Source organism: Neophocaena asiaeorientalis, unplaced genomic scaffold (genome assembly GCF_003031525.2).
Source record: "Neophocaena asiaeorientalis asiaeorientalis breed wild unplaced genomic scaffold, Neophocaena_asiaeorientalis_V1.1 scaffold240, whole genome shotgun sequence".
Classification (NCBI taxonomy): Eukaryota; Metazoa; Chordata; class Mammalia; order Artiodactyla; family Phocoenidae; genus Neophocaena; species Neophocaena asiaeorientalis.
The window spans coordinates 7,152,463-7,171,909 of NW_020185331.1; the positions used below are offsets into that span (position 1 = coordinate 7,152,463).

Here is a 19,447-nt window from a genome sequence, read left to right on the forward strand (position 1 = left end):
GATTTTCGTATTCCCTTTGAATACTCCTTCTGAAAAAATTTCTGGAGGAGCTCGGTGGGAAAGATTTTGCGGGAATCTTGTTTTAAGAAAAAAAAAAAAAGCACCGAGGGGCATTTATTGATTTTTCTCGGGTTTTGGAATCGCCCCGTGGAGGAGACAGCAAGCCATCAAGAGCCGGGAGGGAAGAGTGGAGAGGACCAGCAAGGCGCACCAGGCCGAGCCACCTCCTTCCCGGCCGCCCCCTCCGCTGTCCCCCGACACACACGCGCTTGCTTGCTTACCGGCGCCTGCACGCCCCCCACGCCGACCCGCACCTCGGGCGGGCGCCACACACTCGGCAGCCCGAGCCGCGGCAGCCGCAGCGGGATGGAGGCGGCGCGCACGGAGCACCCCGCAGGCTGGCCCCGGGCGCCCTTCGCCCGGACCGGGCTCCTGCTCCTGTCGACGTGGGTCCTGGCCGGCGCCGAGATCACTTGGGACGCAACGGGCGGTCCTGGGCGCCTCGCGGCTCTGGCTTCGCGGTCCCCGGCGCTGCCTCCTCTCTCGCTGCGGGCAGTGGCAAGCCAGTGGCCGGAGGGTCTGGCGAGTGTACGGAGAGGCGCCGCACTGGGGCGCCGGCCGGGACCAGAGCCACTGCCCCAGCCAGGCGGAGGCAGCAGCAGAAAGAAGCTGGGAGAAGCCGGAGGGCTGTTGCCGGCAGGCGCGCAGTGGGGACGGGGCATCTCGGCTCCTGGCAAGCCTGGCGGTACAAGGAGGAGTCGCCGGGCGCAGTCCCCCAGTGCCCTGGAACGCGGAGACACTCAGGCTACTGTCTTAGCCGATGGTTCCAAAGGAAGCCGGTCTCTGGCCAAGGGTCTCCGGGAGGAGGTGAAGGCACCACGGGCTGGGGGGTCGGCGGCCGAAGAGCTCAGGCTACCCAGCACCTCGTTCGCGCTGACCGGGGACTCGGCCCACAACCAAGCCATGGTGCACTGGTCGGGACACAACAGCAGCGTGAGTACCCACCCGGCGGTGGATCTCTCTGCCGAAAGCGAGGGAAAATGGGGCGGGGGGCGGGAACGATGGGCAGATAGTTGCTCTGGGTCTCGGTGGAGGCAGGGGCAGGGGGGGCTCCTCGACTTTTAGACAGACTGGTTCATCCCTCTTTCCCCACACCCCAACAGGTTAGTGGAGTTTGTTGTAAGACAGCCTGTGCTTTTGTTTACCGGAGACCCTAGGATTGGGGCCGCCCGGAGGGGAGAGGAAGAAGAGGTCCTTTACGGGATCAGTGCCCACTTTCTCTGGTACTTGGCTTGGAGAGTCAGTTTTCCTGTCGTGGGTGTGTGTGAATTCTTGGGTAAACACAGATTGATTTGGGGAAAGAACCGCTGGATAGACTGACGGGTTTCTGCGACTGCCCGGGCTTCCCCCCTTTCCCCTCCAATCACGCGAAGGAAAGCCAGGAGGCTGAGGCCACTCGGACTCTGGTACTCCTGCCCGCCGGGCTAGGATGCTGCCTCGGACTCCAGGCGCACTTTCTCCCAGCCTTAGGGGAGGCTGGGCCTCCAGGCAACACTGATTCCCCCTTCAAAACCCAGGCAGCACACAGCTGATTCACTTTATTAGTTATACAGGAGAAACTAACAACACTGTAAAGCAATTATATTCCAATAAAGATGTTAAGAATAAAAAAGAATAAAAAACCCAGGCAGCTGCCCCGAAAAGCTATAGGAGGGGCAGAAAAAAAAAGTTTAAAGTGTGAAGTGAAATTCAACACCCATCCTGCACCCCTCGTTCTCACGCATGCACAAGCACACGTAAGTCGCTGAGCAAAATACTTGCCCCGGCCGCTGAGTCCTGCAACGACAAACTCGCCAAGTGGAGTTGGGTCCCGGTGCTTTCTGTGCACCTCTCTCCACGCCTCTCTCTCCGCTGCCAGGTTAACCTGGAAGCTGCTGTTCGAGAGGTGGCGCCCTGGAGTCCACGCCGGCGACTCCGGCGCCCGCGGCCAGGCACCGGGCGCAGAGTACCGTCTGCGCAGCCCGCAGCTCGGGCCGGAGGAGCTCCCCACCCTACCCCCCAGCTGGCAGCCAGCGCGTGCAGTCCAGCCCAGGATCCGCGGGGGATGGCCCTCGGGGAAGAGAGGGGACGGCCTCCGACGATTTACTCCACTCCCCTGCCTTCCTCGGCCCCCACTTCAGCCAGTCCTGCAAAAATCCTTTCCTCATCTCTGGCTCTGAGGATCAGATCAGAACCCGGCACCGGGCAGAGTCTGGAGGATGACAGATGTCTGTACTGGCAGCTTTGGGGAACTCATTTGATGGGAAAGCACAGCCCCTGCTCCCTTTATATTTCTCTTCATGACTGACATTAAAGATTTCCCTGGGAAATTTTGGCCTTATTTTAACAGGGCCTGGGGGGTGTCACGGGGGTGAGTGGTGAATAACAGGAAAGCCAGAAGTCCGCAGAGAGCAGCACATCAGCAATACCGAGCACAGATTTCCTCGTTCTTACTGACACACAGCACGACGCAGGCAGCCCAGCCTGGGTTGGAAGCATTTGGGCAGTGCAGCTTACCAGCAGCGTGGTGGCTGACTCTACCTGCCTCCAGTGAAGGCCCCCCTTAGCTTCGCAGTGGACGGCTCTGGACTTGGGCGGTGGGCAACGTGTGCATTCGGAGGGATGGGTGATTGAGGACTTACAAGTCCCGGAAGGACTGTGTGTGTGTGTGTGTGTGTGTGTGTGTGTGTGTGTATGGAGAGAGAGAGAGACAGGTAATTCTCTGACCGCAGGGATTGTGATTCTCAACTTCCTCTTAGTTTGGTAGTGAGGAATTGTGTGTATGCGTGTTATTTTGTTCGTGTTCTTACTCCATGAGGAGGATGGACAGGATGTGTGGAAGTAAATGTACCCCTAGGAGAAGGAGGAGGTGATATCTTCACATATCTGTGATTTTAACACTGCCACATTTGGACAATATAAATTCACTCTGTCTAAAGAGTTTTTTTATGTTTCTGCTTTTATTTTAAGGATCATTTTCGTGTGTTGACAAATTCCCCGAAGATGGGACGTTAAAGAGTGCTTTCTGCAAGTAGTAATTAAATGTGCCTGGCTTTCTCTGCCCATCTTCAAGGCGGTTATACAGCAGAGGAAGTGAGGGGGCAAGTTTAGCCCTATACCCCCCAGGGAAGTGGCTCTTCAGTTAAAAGCGGGTGCAGAGGGCCTGAGGAGTGGATCAGTTGGCCTTGGAGTCCTTAGTGACAGTGATGCGATTTGGGCAGTTCATTAGTAGCTCCTCAGGGCTTCATTGGTCGTCCTTATGGCCAGTCTCACTGTCCAAGCAAAGGACAAGGCAGTACAGGTGAGTGCAGGGACCCCGTGGTGTCTACGCGCTCTGGTCCAGAGAGTTACTGCCTCTTTAGCTTTCGGGCTGGACCTGCCTCTTTTGATGATGCTTCACAGGCAATTCCAGCGAGAAGGGCTTCTTTGAGTGTACGTCTGTGCTGCTCTGAGGAAGACGAGGAAACAGGTTAACATGGGCCTGCCTTTAAGGAAACAACCCTGGGGGAGGAGCTAGGAAACCAGTTTCTGCAACATTACCCAGTTGGTTTCTTTCTCCCCTCCTCCTTTCCTGAGGACAGCAAAAGAAGGCGCTGTTAAAATAAAGCCAGGGGGCTTCCCTGGTGGCGCAGTGGTTGGGAGTCCGCCTGCCGATGCAGGGGACATGGGTTCATGCCCTGGTCCGGGAGGATCCCACATGCTGCGGAGCGGCTGGGCCCGTGAGCCGTGGCCGCTGAGCCTGTGCGTCCAGAGCCTGTGCTCCGCAATGGGAGAGGCCACAACAGTGAGAGGCCTGCGTACCGCAAAACATAATAAGTAAATAAAAATAAAGCCAGGGTGAGGAGCGATGCAGATGATGTTCCTTCTGGAAGTTCCCTTTATCGTTGGTTTCAAAGTGGTTGGAGATGTCCTCAAGGCAGAGAACATGGGTCCTTGCACCAAGCTCTTTTGACATGAAAAGAGAATTCCATCTTCCCTTCCGACATAAAGGGTGTTAAACATGTCCTTCTCTGGGAAGGCCACCAGTTTAATTGTTAACACATTGTGAGGCTTCCCGCTGTCCCTCCAAGTGCCTCTGGTGGACCTCATTCCTGGTGTGAGGTCCTTTTTGGGGAGAGTTTCCAGTTACCCCGTATAATGGAAAATTGAGCTCCACTCTGGCCGTTTGCGTTCAGGCATAAGGAAGTGGACATGCAAGGGAAGCACCTCCACCCCACACTATGTGCCCAGCATGTGCCCAGGGGCTGAGAGTCTCATTCTAGGCTTGAGTCACATATTCACTTTGGTCCCAGGAGTAGGGTGGGATAGCTTGGAGGGCAATGGGGGAGGCGCCCAGCAGGGTTGAGCCAGGAGGGGATGGAGTCTGGGTCCCCCTCTGACCTTTCTTGCCCTGTCAGGTGTTTCGGAGGAGAGGTGAGTGGGCTTGAGTTTGGAGCCTGTACTCTGTCTTATCCGTTGGGCCACCGGGGCTGATTGGAGCCTGTATTCTGGAAGAGCGATTTGCCTTTCTCTCTGGTTGTCTCCAGCTGAGATCCTGGTGATTGATGGGCTAGAGAGTGTTTCACAAACACCCAAAGGGAGTCCAGACCCTGTGGCTGACAGGGACACAGAAAAACACATCATTCTGCTCTTCTCCTTCAAAAGAAGGAAGGCGCCTCCTTGCTTGGTCAGTGAGTTGGCAAATGGCTCTGGAGAGTGGAAAGCTGTGAAGACAACGGCCCACTTTCCGGGCCCCCTCGGCATTGTAAGCCCGGATGGGGATCCCCTGTTCTGGTGCTGAGGTGACGGTGCTGCACCCTCCCGTAGATTGATCCCTGATGCCTTTCCTGCAGCTCATTCCCAGAGACAGCGATTTGCAGGCTGCTACCCCTGCAGTGTGTCTGGTTGGAAGGACTTGCTAGATAATATTCAATTCATGTGCCCAACTCTGCACCTTGGTGAAGAGAAACAGGGAGATGCTGATAACCCGGCATCCTTACCCTGCTAGCAGGGGGAACGCACAGACTCTCCCAGGCACGATTTCATACCCTTAACTAATTCAGCTGGACGGTGTTCTAAAATATTTACTCTTAATGTGCAAAATAGTGACAGATTTGATCAGATTAATTGTGTTTCACTCACTGGAGCATCTAATTGTGGCTCCCAAACAGATTTTTCAAATAGCTTTTGTCTGGGTTGTCTAACCTTCTCGTCCCCGCTCTCAGTCCCTGTGTCACGGTATCTTAATGCATTTTGCCTTCTCAGAGGCTTAATAAAGAAGCCTGCCACAAGCTCAATATCAAAAAAACAAACAACCCAATCCAGAAATGGGCAGAAGACCTAAATAGACATTTCTCCAAAGAAGATATACAGACTGCCAACAAACACATGGAAGGATGCTCAACATCACTAATCATTAGAGAAATGCAAATCAAAACTACAGTGAGATATCACCTCACACCGGTCAGAATGGCCATCATCAAAAAATCTACAAACAATAAATGCTGGAGAGGGTGTGGAGAAAAGGGAACCCTCTTGCACTGTTGGTGGGAATGTAAATTGATACAGCCACTATGGAGAACAGCATGGAGGTTCCTTAAAAGACTAAAAATAGAACTACCATACGACCCAGCAATCCCACTACTGGGCATATACTCAGAGAAAACCATAATTCAAAAAGAGTCATGAACCACAGTGTTCATTGCAGCTCTATTTACAATAGCCAGGACATGGAAACAACCTAAGTGTCCATCGACAGATGAATGGATAAAGAAGATGTGGCATATATATACAATGGAATATTACTCAGCCATAAAAAGAAACGAAATTGAGTTATTTGCAGTGAGGTGGGTGGAACCTAGAGTCTGTCATACAGAGTGAAGTAAGTCAGAAAGAGAAAAACAAATACCGTATGCTAACACATATATATGGAATCTAAAAAAAAAAAAGGCTCTGAAGAACCTAGGGGCAGGACAGGAATAACAACACAGACGTAGAGAATGGACTTGAGGACACAGGGAGGGTGAAGGGATGAAGCTGGGACGAACTGAGAGAGTGGCATGGACTTACATATACTACCAACTGTAAAATAGCTAGCTAGTGGGAAGCGGCCACATAGCACAGGGAGATCAGCTCGGTGCTTTGTGACCACCTAGAGGGGTGGGATAGGGAGGGTGGGAGGGAGACGCAAGAGGGGGGAGATATGGGGATATATGTATATCTATAGCTGATTCACTTTGTTATAAAGCAGAAACTAACACACCCTTGTAAAGCAATTATACTCCAATAAAGATGTTAAAAAAAAATAAAGCCTGCCACAGAAGCTGTTCTTCAGGGGTTTGCCAAAAAGAATCTGGTTTTAATTACTATTACAAGGGGAGCCATCTCCGTGGAGATGTAGCTGGGAAATGCAGGGGGACATAACAGCAGTAACTACCCCTGGTCACCGTAGGCCGGGGGTGGTGAGTGGAGGGGCCGCACGCCGGCTGTTTGTCTGCTCTGCCTTTTCTCTGGTGGCCCGGTTACAGGGAGTGATTTGCTTCTCAGATCCTGCAGTGATTTCCAAGGTAAGCAGAAGTTGCAAACTCCTTAATTGGGAGGCCCAATTTAATGATGGCAGAAATGCAGCGGTTGGAACTCGCTTTGTAGTTGGCAGAGAAGGAACGCGGGAAGTGGCTTCTCAGATTGTGTTGGATTTAAGGGAAGGGAGTTGTGTGGCGGGAAGGCTGAGGAGGGAGCGGGGGCAGAAGGGAGAACTGCTCTTTCCTCGGCTGTGTAAATCCTCCTGTAACTGGGGGCACTTTGGAACCAGGTGGTCGTCCTCCAGGGAGCAGAGAGGTGTGACGAAGCTGGATGGCTGAAACAGGAGGGTGTGTCTGGAGGCTTTATCCAAGGCCCGGTACACCAACGCCTGGGGGCTGGACTCGCCTGTGGATTTCCTGCTTCCTTTGGCCTCTTGGCTGGCTTGAGACACTTCCGTATGAGGAGAAAATGTCAAAGGATGAATTTTCAGCAAGTTTGGGGGAAAAGAGGTCTCGTGAAGTTGGAGGTGGAAAGTGTAGCATGCCAGTGCCTGGTGGGCCGCTTTGGGTAAGCAGCAGTGGCACTATGGGGTGGATGGCCTTCAGCTAAGCATGGTCAGCCCCCTGTTGTGGTGGGTTACTGAGAGAAGGGTCTGGATGCTGCTCTGACTTTGTTGGCAGAGAGTGGAGATGAGAGAGCTCTGCTTTACACGCAGTAGAGAAACTCCACTGTGTTTGACCGAGTTGGTGAATGAGTGAGTCCCAAGTCTCACTGAGCAGAGGCTCTGGAGGGATTGAAAACCCTTGTCCCTTGGGATAGCGATGATTCCTTTCTCAGGCTGTTCATAACTTGACAGGTCCTATAATCAGCAGCATTTCACCCAGGACGTCTTTGTTCTCGCTCGAGTACCTTTAGCCTCTTGAATTAAACTCCAGAGTCCTTTCGCCTGCCATTCAAGGCTCTTCACTGCGTATGTCCTGGATCTGCTTCTCCAACTCTGCATCTGACTATTCCCTGATGGGCCCCTTCACTCTAGCCAAGGCAGCCCCTTCATCGTCCCAGACCCCTTCTTGACTCACGCCTTTGCTCTTAAGGTCTCCTCCACTCAGGATACCCCTCTTCGTCTATTGAGATGCGCCCATTACTCATGGCTCAGTTTAAGATGCAAACATGCTCCTCTACAGAACCTTTCTTAGAAGCATTTCTTTTTCTTTCTCCTGTTTACAGAATTTACAGCCTGAACCACACATTTGCTTATGTTTAGTTTGCACTTGGTTATTTTATGAGTGTTTTGAAGGTGAGGGATGAGGGATAAAATGCTTAAACCGGCATCTCACCCCCACACCTGCTGTGAGTTCTGCTTTTCTCATGTGTGCCTTGTGACCTGTGGACCGGTGCTTGGCACGTAGCTCAGTACATACTTGCTGAGCTGACCCTGGGAACTGGACAGTGCCCTAGCTGCCCGGGGAGGATGGCTGACACTGTCTCTTCATAGCACTGAGTTTAAACACCTGACTTATTATTTTATATACAACTTTTAACATAAGATGTAGAGGCATCTCTACCCCACTTAGTAAGAGGATGGAAATAGGGACGAGTCAACAATCCTGGCTTCTTCCTCATGTGCTTCAGAGATCACATGGACTCACATAAGATATTCAGCCATTTGCCAAGTGTTCACTATGTGTGTGGCAGTGTTTTGGGGACTGTGGGGTTGGTAGGGCTGTGATGGAGGGCGAGACAAAGAAGGATAAGACAGCATTTGCCTCAAGGTCCTTCTAATATGCTTTGGGTATAAGGCTGCTCTTCTGTAAAGTTAAATAACACATGACAACAAGACAGATATCACGGGGTGATGTGTGGTTAATTGTCAAGTGGTCGTTTCAGGCTATGAGCTCAGAGGAGAGGGGATCACTGTGGGAGATGCTATAGGCATCTTAGACCGACAGAATGTCAAGGCTGGAAGTGCACTTGGGAATTGTTTTCATCACATCATTCAGCATAGAGATGAAGGGTATGAGGCTCAGACAGAAACATGGTACCCTGTAGCGTGGACTCTCTCCTGGTCTTTCTCTCTGTAGCCATCCCCTATGCACTCCTGGTTTTCTCCTTTCCCTTGCTTTTACAGACCATTTTCCTTCTAAGAGGACTCATTTTCATTCCAGTGAGGTAGGGTGCTGCCCATTTTATAGGTAGGATAGAGTGAGGCCTAGTATGAGTATACGCAAGGCTAGCCAGAGAGGCTTAGGAATAGGTTCCTCCCTCCTGTTTCCTGGCTGTGTCCTATGGCCATCCTGCCTACCCACCCAGTGGCTGCAGACAGTGAGTACCAGCTGCTTATATGTACAATCTGTATCTTACTAACTGTTGTTAATGGGGGCCTTTTGTGAGTCACCTTGTTGAGTCAGTGAGTGAACCAAGCCTGGTTGCATCATCAGGAATATTTTCGCTCATTTATTTTGATCAGTGTAGTTTGGCTTTAATTATTTATGGAGGACTTCCCTGGTGGCGCAGTGGTTGAGAGTCCGCCTGCCGATGCAGGGGACACGGGTTCGTGCCCCGGTCCGGGAGGATCCCACGTGCCGCGGAGTGGCTGGGCCCGTGAGCCATGGCCGCTGAGCCTGCGCATCTGGAGCATGTGCTCCGCAACGGGAGAGGCCACAACAGTGAGAGGCCCGCGTACCGGTAAAAAAAAAAAAAAAAAATTATTTATGGAAATGCTGTTCTTTATAGTATGCTAATAAACATACTATAGTAAATTTCCAAAAAGTAATGGAGTCTAAGAACTTCAGCATTGCACAGATAGCTTTCTGCTATTAACTCCTTGCTGGGGAGCAGAGGAAACCATTCCTACTGGGTTGGGGTGAGAGGATCCGGAGCTAGCCGTTTAGGGCTGTTGGTGAGCAAATCTGTGCCCATTGCTACACAGGGGCCTGGTACTTGGCCTGTGCTGGAAGAGAACCTAGTTTAGGGGAAAAGCTGGATAGTTATATAGGGTCATCAAGGATCTTGTTAGGTTGTAGGTTATTTACCCTGGGTATGATTGTATGATTTGTGTGAATTCATACTTGTGGAGGGTTTTCATCATGAATGCCATCCTCTTCAGGATGTGTTAGGAACAGAGGTAGACTGGGAACAAGAAACAAAACCATATAGTAAACAGGAGCAAGGGTTATGGAGCTGGATGCGTGGGTTCGAATCCTGCCTCTGTCTCTCTCTCTCCTTCTCTCTCTCTCTCTCTCTTTTTTTTTTTTGATTAAGTTGAATTTAGTCTTTAAAAAATTGAAATATAGTTCCTGTACAGTATTATATAGGTTACAGGTATACAGTATTGTGATCACAGTTTTTAAAGGTTATCCTCCATTAATAGTTATTGTAAAATATTGGCTACCTTCCCTGTGTTGAACAGTATATCCTTGTAGCTTATTTTATACCTAATAGTTTGTACCTCTTACTCCCCTACCCCTATATTGCCCCTTCCCACTTCCCTCTCCCAACTGGGAGCCACTAGTTTGTTCTCTATATCTGTGAGTCTGCTTCTTTTTTGTTATATTTACTAATTTGTTATATATTTTTAGATTCCACATATAAGTGATGTCATACACCATTTGTCTTTCTCTGACTTACTTCACCTAGCATAATACCCTCTAAGTCCATCCATGTTGCTGCAAATGGCAAAATTTCATTCTTTTTTATGGCTGAGTAGTATTTCATTGTGTATGTATATATGTATATAGACCACATCTTCTTTATCCACTCATCTGTTGATGGACAGTTAGGTTGCTTCCATGTCTTAGCAATTATAAATAATGCTGCTGTGAACATTGGGGTGCATGTATCTTTTCGAATTAGTGTTTCTGGGTTTTTTTGGATATATACCCAGGAGTGAGATTTCTGGGTCATATGATAGTTCTATTTTTAGTTTTTTGAGGAAGCTCCATATTGTTTTCCACAGTGGCTGCACCAATTTACATTCCCAACAACAGTGTAGTATTTGTTGTCTTTTTGATGACAGCCACTCTGACAGGTGTGAGGTGATACCTCATTGTGGTTTTGATTTGCATTTCCCTGATGATTTGTGATGTTGAGCATCTTCTCATGTGCCCATTGGCCATCTGCCTGTCTTCTTTGGAGAAATGTCTATTCAGTTATCCCGCCCATTTTTTTTTTTTTCCTGCCCATTTTTAAATTGGGTTGTCTGCCTCTGTCTCTTAATAGCTGTGTGACATTGGGTAAGTTGTCACCCTCTCTTGTCTAGTTTTTCATCTACAAAAGGGAGTGATAATAATAGTACCTCTCACACTGGGCTATTTTAAGGTTTAAATAAGATATTGTACATAGCAAAGTGTTTAAAAGAAATGCCTGACCTGTAGTCAGTCCTTCAGATATTTTAGTTAGTTTAGTTGTTATTCTTATATTAGAAGGGGTTTTCTCTTCATTTGCAGATGGAAACACGGAAGCAGAGGAAGGAGGTACTTGCCCCAAGTTTCCCAATGAGCTGATCGCAAAGCCCTTGGCTACAACCCAGTTCTCAGTGAGATGCTCATTTCAGCCACTTCCCATAGTGCATGTCCTGACTCAGACGAGTCTTTGCGTGTCTGCCTTCTGTGTCATGCTAAGGGAAACAGTGAAAGAGAGAAGTGTGAGTGGCAGGGGACCTGGCTGCTTGAAACTCATACTCAGAATTTGTAATAGAAATGATTAGAAGCAGGTGCTTAGAGTCAGGTTAACGATTATACTAACAGATAGCTAATAAGTGGAACATTTTTTCAGGGCTTTTATTGAGTGGAGTTTTGAGAAAGGCATCCAGAAAGATGAAGAGTAGCTTCTCTTGGCTTGGGCACCCATGATTATTCCTCACAGATAATCATGGAAGACTTCTTGAAGGAAGTGAGTGAAATGTGTGTAGCTTTCATAGAAAATAGGAGAACACAGGGCTGCTGGGACTGGTGGACAAGAAAAGCCTGGAGGGCCAAAGACTCATTTCATCCAAGTCATGGGATGGACCTTGGTGTTCAAGGTTTGTTTCTCCTTTCCATCTCCTACCTCTGCTTTGTGCCTGGCATGAAATGGGGATATCCGTGGCTGGAGCTCTCTGCATAATATCTGCAGCCTCTTTCCCAGAATTATCATATTGGCCAAACCCATGAATATTTTGTAATAATCCACAACCATCGAGGTACAGGTTTGTACCTGCCTGTACCCTCTTTGCCTGTACCCTGTGCACTTCGAGTGGAACCTGAGATCCCTACACAGACACTAGAGGGAGTGTTGCCCTGGGAAAGAAGTGAAAATAAATAGGATGAAATAATGAAACAAATACTGTATGAGGAATTGTTCCAAGGGAGTGAAGAAGAGCGGTAGTGGCCTGCAGGTTCATTGTGTGAGGGCTGGTCTGGTGACCCATAGATGAACAATTGATTAGCAACCACGCAGTTGAGTCCTGGGGGACTGATCATTCGGCCCCTTCCCGCAGAAAAAAGGAAATGGATGTTTTATTCTGCTGTCCATTCAACCCATAAATGACTCTACTAAGACTCCAGGCGTAAATGCAGCCAGAAGTGATGCTCAGGCTTGGGTCTTCCATCTCGTCTGCATTTTCTGCCTTTGGGCTCCCTCACTTTCTTGGGCATCGTGGTCAGTTAACATGAGCTTATTGAGTTGAATGACGTAAGTACTTTCTTAAATACTTAAAACTGCCTGGGTAAAGAATGCGTGTCTTGGGAATGGGGAAGAATCTGGCTGCTTCTTGCTGCCTCCAGGCCTAGGGTCTGCATCCCTGGGACATCACGATGGCCTCTCACCCGTTCCCAGGTCCCGTGTACCTGACTCTGTCATCTCTAAGCCTTTTTGGCATCTATGTGAGGTAAGCAGTTTCTCTTCCACGTGGGTAGAATCAGGTTAAAGGGTACACTGCTGCGTAAGAAATGAACTTTTTCCTTTTAAAATCTGTTCTCAGTGGGAGACGGAGAACAATTACGGAGTTGAACATTTTTTTCAGTTGCTCAAGCTGCCATATCTGAATGTGATTACACGTACTGGGGGAACTCGTCACGTTAAGAGTTTTGAGGCCATGGTACTGGAGATACAGAGAAGCTTGTTTACCAGGGTGGAGGCAGGTAGAGGAAAGAATCTTTAGAGGCAAAAGAGTTGCTCATATAACTGTGTTGCTTTCAGTGTTATCTGTGCTTGAAAGCAAACTTTTCACTGGAAGATTTCTCAAAACTCAGACATTTTTTTTCTGATATGGGAAGGCCCCCAAGCAACAGTGATTTCAAACAAGTCTCTGAGCCTTAGTTTCACTGGCTGTAAAATGAGAATAATACTGGGATGCTGTGAATCTTACAGATAATACTCTGAAGGGGTTAGCATAGTAGGCTATTACGCCGGTTAAAAAATGTTAGTTCTCATTAGCGCCTAGGCAGGAAATGGGGTAGGTTGAGTGTCTGTCCTTTTGTAGTGGATATGTTGGTACCCTTCCCACATGCCCTCTGCATTTGCCATCTGTCTGCAATCTGGCCTGACTTCTAACCACCAGCACCAGGGACTGTGTGCCCACTGGGGCTTTCTTCGATGACACAGGTGCCGGCTGGAAGCATCAGGGAATTGATTTCCATCAAGGAGTAGGAAGCAACCACTTGACAATGACAGTTGGAAGCTGGTGGATAAATACCCCAGCTCCCTTGCCCTTTGGGGTGGGGTAACTCTGAAGCTTGCTTTCTACACCATCTCCCAGAGCCACCAGTGGGATTAAGCCCCAGTTGCCTAAGGTGGTAACATGCTTGCTTTATTGGCTACCTTCCCATCCCTATCTCCTTTCTCCACCCCACAGTCAGTATCACCTGGGATCACCTACCAACTAAACTACGCTTGACCCTTCAACAACGCGGGGTTAGGGACATGGCCCTCCACACAGTCAAAAATCTGTGTGTGACTTTACAGTTGGCCCTCCAGTATGTGAAGTTCCATGTCCGGGGATTCAACCAACCAACTTAAAGACAGGCAGAGAGAAAGAATAACTTCTTACTATTCCTTTGTGTTCTATTCAGGCCTTCAGTGGGTTGAATGAGGCCCACCCACATTGGGAGGGCAATCTGCTTTACTTAGTCTACCAATTCGTATGTTAAACTCACCCAGAAACCCCTTCACAGACACATTTAGTATAATGTTTGACCAAATTTCTGGACGCTCCGTGGCACAGTCAAGTTAACACATAAAATTATCCATCACACCAAATCAGGAATTTCCCTCATCTCTTTAAAAATTCTGCATCAGGCCCTACCATGGTACATACTGGGTACAGAGAGGGAAATGGAGTCACTGACCCCAGTTGTGAGAGGGTCTTCCTGTTGGGTTGGCACCTTCCAGAAGGAAGGAGCTCAGGTTATATTGAGTGGCACGAATATGACATGGGGGCTTTGAGGAGGGGACACACACCCAGATTAGTTTTCACGGTCATTTCTCAGAGCTAAAGAGCTCCTCCCCATCCCAGGGCATGTGCTTGGTCTTCACAGTGCATTGTCTCCCTCAAATTTGGACCTCTACCTGCTGACGGACAGTCTCTCACCTAAGAATAAGGTGTGATTCTTTTTTTCTTAGACTTTGTCAAGGTTTTGGCAGGAAGCAGCTGAGCTTGCAGTTGGTACCTTCCCTCCTGAGATATCCTTAGTGAGGGGCATCACGAGAGGTTGGAAAGAATACTGGCCTGGGAGTGGGGATGTGTAGATGGCCTCCTGGTTTACGTTCCCTCTTTTCAGCAAGTCACATATTTCTTAGGTGTAAGAGAAAGAAGACCCTTCCAGGTATAGTGGCTTATTATGTCTGTGAGTAAAAAAAATTTTAATGGGCTCATTAGTAAGGAAGGGGTCTAGAACGATAATTAACAAATACTGGAGAATGCTTTTTTCAAGCCCGTATAAATTTGGTCTTATCCAATGCAGATGTACTTTCATTCATTCATTCATTCATTCAGTGATTTGTTTTGCTTACTGTGATGCTAAGTAAGTTATTTGGATTTTCTGGGGTTCAGTTTCCTTACCTATAAAATGAAAGAGTCACTCATGCAACTCTTGATCCAGGCCCATCTCACCACAAGGTAGATATGGTATTACGTCAGTCATTTCTTTACGTGTGAAACGGGGACAATTCTATTCGCTCCCCTTATGTCACAGTTAAATAATGAGCTACTGCACCTGTCCGCCTTTTGAAAAGAGTGCTTTTCAAAGTGCTGTGAACAGGAGCCATATGAGCAGGGGGCGATACGAACTCACGGTATTAGTTCACGTTACTTCTCCTTCATTCCTTGAGTCGCTGGAGGTCCTTCCATGGCAGATTTGAGACCACGTGTTTCTTTTGCCTTCTCCCAGCACAAATGAAACACTATCATTAGCGCACAAACCGTGGTGCTAAGAAACTCGAGATTCTTATTCCAGGCATGATGTACAATTTATTTCAAGTCACATCTGATATAATGAAAGTCTCAGATGGGAGTGTAATTTGATGTTTAAAAAAAACAACAACATTTGTTTCAGGACTTGACCTGTATTGATTGCTCTGCCTTATTCCTTTCAGACAATATGAAGTGTTTGGGGAGCATCTACTATATGCCTAGTGATGCAGAATGTGTAAAAGAGTGCACCGTGGCTTTGTTCCTATTGGTGAGGCCTATGATGCCGACTGGATACCCAAAAAGCTTATAGTCTTGTGTGTGGAAATCACATTATTAGACTAATATTGCAAAGAACAATGTGAGATCATGTAAAACACGTGCTGAATTTGAGCATTCTTAGGAAATACATTGAATGTGATCAAGACCACAGTAAATGGAAACCAATAAAATGTTTACAATATTATGGTTGTTTTATTATCTACCAAAAAATCCAGTAGCACGGTTAGAAATAGATGTAATCCTCATGACTAAATCCGTGTCACTTGATGAGAAGTGTTCTGAGCTTTGAGGTCAAATCGATTATTTTATGCTCTGACCGTTGCTCAGAATTCTGCCCTATTAATTTGGACTATTTTTCTTGGTCTGCTTTTGTTTTTCCTTGAGTTTCTAATTATTTTATCTTCCTCACAGGAAGACAGACTTCTGTTTTTTTCATCATAGCACTAAGATAGTCCAGCTTCTTAATTGTATTTTTAGTGGATATTCTAATTTGTACTGATTTCCTTCTAGGCCTGCTTCCCTATTGTCATCTTGATATTTCTATTTATTTTACCCCTGGATCAGTGCCTCTGTTTCTGGGATTCCATTCCACTCTTTTGGGCTGAGTTTCATTTTTCTGTGGTAGATCCTCAAGTATTCTTTTTCAGAGAGTGCAGGGTAATGTCCTGGCTTATTCCTGTTTCCTGACATAAACATTGCTAGGTTCCTTTTAACTCTCAAAAGTTCCTGCCTTAGATGGTACATTATACAGTCACCCAGTGCTTGAGTGATACTTTTTATTTTTACTGTTGACATGTCTAAAATTTTTATTTTCATTGTTGACATGTCTAAAATAAATTGGTTCATGTGGACATAGAAATCCAAGGTCGAAAAACTTACCCTTGGGTCTTTGAAATTCTTAGAGTATTTGCTGGTTTTGCATCACATGCTGTTTTTGGATGCTGTGTGGCTTCCCCCTCAGGGGACTGATGAGGGTGGGGAAAGGATATGCCTAGCATGGGACACCGTGGCTTTGTTCCCGTTGGTGAGGCCTAACCCTCTAAGGGAACCTCATTCATTAAAACCAGATTTATTCAAAATCAGCAGTACAGTGTGGGAGATTAAATAAATGCTCTCTGGAGCAATTTGCCGTAGACCTTTACCTGAATACCTTTAATATATAACTCAACCAGATGAGGTAGTCTTGGCTACCTTTTATTTAAAAAATTTAAAATAGCTTTAAAAAATGTCATCGGATATTCAGCAGGTATTTGTGGGGTGCCGTCTGTGTGCCAGGTGCTGCTGGGCTCAGAGTACGTAATGGTGCGCTCTGAAGGAGAGGTTCGTGATACTCTCAAAGGTTACACCAGCGACATTAACTTGGAGAGGGCAGAGAGGCAGAGGGCAGATGAGCAAGGTCAATTAGGTGAAGAGGAACGGGCAGAGTGTTCAGGGCACACTGCTTCTGTGGCATGAGGGAGCAAGGTTTCGGGAAGGGACAGAAAGAAGGACAGAGTGGCTGGAGCAGAAGGTTTGTGGCTAGGGGCTGGTGAGAGATGAAGCTAGACAGGCAGGCGTGGGTTAGACCAAGCAGGGCCATATGGGCCCCTGGGAAGGAGTTTATTCTTTGCCCTATGAGCAAAGGGGTGAGCCTCGGGAAAGTTTAAAGTCGGAGAGTCATATAATTAAATTTGACCCGCCTGTGGTTTGGAGGGAGAAAAGGCTGGGTTCTAGGAGACCAGAGTGTTGCCATGGCTAAAGAGCATGGCGGCTCGGGTGGTGGCAGTGTAGATGGTGAGGAGGAGCCCACTAAAGAGCTAGCTATTCAGTGGGCGTGCTTGGTTGTGTTGTCGCCTCCTCTGTATAGTCCCTCACTCCCCTCTCTAACTCCCTTATATTGGGCTTTTGTCGTGCCCTTTCTCTCTGGGTGGGGCATTCTTCCCCATCTCCTACCTTGGGTTTGGCCTTGTGACTTGTTCTGCCCAATAGCAGGAGTGCCACTTCTAAGCTTAGTTATCAGAAGGCGTTGTGTATCTACATGCTGGCTTGCAGCTCTGCAGTAGCCATGAGAAAAACGTGCCCAGGCTAGCCCACCAGTCCTGGGTAGAGAACTAGAGACAAGTCGTATGTAGCCACTCCCAGCCAAGCCCAGCCTAGATCAGCCCAGCCCAGCCCAGCCGTGGGCAGCGGAACTGCCCAACTGAGCCCAGCTGTGAGCAGCCAACCCACAGCTGCCCTGTATACTTACGAGAACAAATGGTTGTTGTGACAGTAAATGATTGAGATCCGAGTGGTTTGTTCTGCAGCACTTGTGCGGCAAAAGCTGATGCAGCAGATAAAAGCAACAGAATTTGATAGACTGGATGTAGCAAATTTGTGGGACCATGACTACAGTGTAAAGGGAGGCTCCCTTATATTTCAAGATCATTAACCTCATACATGCTCAGGGCTGTACTTAATTGTGTCTTTTTGGTGGTTTCCTGCCACTCACCTCTCTTTACAATTCATGGCTTCTTTTCCTGGAGCCGATTGAAGTAGGTCAGATTCATGGTCCAAAAGAATTAATCTTCCACTCTTTTTCCTTCTCCCTTCTCATTCTCTTTCCAACAGCCTGATCAGATTCCAGCAGAGTGTTCGAGCTGAGTGGTCCTCAGATCCTTCCACGAGGGCCGTCAAGCCCTAACACTCAGTGTATTCTTGGTAGAGTTGAAGTCAATTTCTGCTCTAGCGGGGAAGATGGGATTTCACTTAAAGGGGGGAGAAATGTGGGGTAAGGGATTTTCTTGGTCTTGACTGAGTATTTAAAATACATTAGTGCTGATAAAATATTTAGCTTTTAAACAACAAATTTAATATAGGGAATTGTGTTTTATTTATTAGTGGCTGTTTCAGGGAGGCTGGTAGGAGTTGTGCGAAAGCGCACTGTTGTGATTTTGCAAAGTATAGTAATTACTGTAATGTTTTGTTGAATTATTAATACCTACTATGCCTGCAGGAACATACTCGCCCGCAGTCAAATAGATTTCAAGATTGCCTTTTCCCTCTTCTGGTTTTGTTTTGTGTTTTCTTTTGTGCATACTTGCGAATTTTTAAAGAAATGGAGTTAGGAGGCAGAGTGGATAATCTTGTGTGAAACGCCGTTGTCACACCCTGTAACTGAACACAGGCAGGCAGTAGAGAAGCACTGTGGTTCCTTGACAGTCCCCTGCCTCAGCCAGGCCTCTTTGTAGTCCAGACTGAGGAATGCTGGCAGAATTGTCTGGGGAAAAAAGCACTCATCGGTGGGCCTTTTTCATGAGCTGAGATGAGGAGAGTAAATAGTAGGGAGGTCATGTGAGTGCACACGTGAGTATGATGTGCACACACCTCTAAGCAGAGCTGATTTGACCTGTTGATGGAGTTGGCGGGTTTTCAGGTGTATGTGTTGAAACAGTACTAGCATCCTTTATTAGATATTTCAACAGCTATGACTTAGTGTCTGTTATGGCCTCAAAAGAAATTACTGGGGATGATGATGATGATAGCTTAGTGGTCGTATGAACGGGCTCAGGCTGCAAGAGGACTCTGAACCCAAGAGCGAGGTACACATAGGAGCATCCCTTTCGGTTGTGACTAAACTGAAACTGGAAGGCCAGCCTCCACATCATCATCTCTCAGCTTTATGAAATGGTCCAGATCAGTCAACATCTGAGATTCACGTTTTCTCATCTGTATATTAGTTGCAAGGATCAAAATGAAATCATATATTTGAAAGGGCATTACAAACTATACATTTCGACATGTGTAAGGGAATGCTGTTGTTACCAAATCATAGGAAAAGTTGCTCATTCTCGTGCTGTGATTTTGAGGGGCAGCAGAAAGGATTCTGTGCTCAATTTTTTTTTTTTTGCGGGGGGGAGCAGAAACTTCACAATTCAAGAGTCATTCCTTCGGGTTAAACATTGTTCTCTCCAAGATCCTCTTAAAATATAAATAATTCAGAGACAGTATTTTTAGAGCTGGAAAGAACACATAATGATCTAACCACATCCTTCTCCAGATTTGAAAAATATAGCCAAGAGAGACTGTGGAATGCTTCAATTCACCAAGATAGTGGAAGGGCCCACACCAATGTCCATCTCTCTGACTTCTAGTCCAGTGCTCTTTTGTAACACCTTGATGTTCTTTAGTTTTCCATTAAGTTCTTAATGCAGTCTAGAGCTTTTTCTCCCAGTAGGGAGCCTTGGGCAGAATGAATAAATTAGATGACTTGTGGAGAGA

At 47.5% G+C, this 19,447-nt stretch overlaps 1 protein-coding gene across 1 annotated transcript in view; it reads left to right on the top strand.

Annotated features, from left to right (window-relative positions):
* The first annotated feature begins 366 nt into the window (after positions 1-366).
* The window catches only part of SORCS3 (sortilin related VPS10 domain containing receptor 3), a 590,148-nt gene continuing 571,067 nt past the window's right edge, over positions 367-19,447 (top strand). The window contains exon 1 of the mRNA XM_024734978.1: positions 367-993. Within this exon, the coding sequence (XP_024590746.1) occupies positions 367-993 (627 nt within the window). The remainder of the gene's footprint in view (positions 994-19,447) is intronic.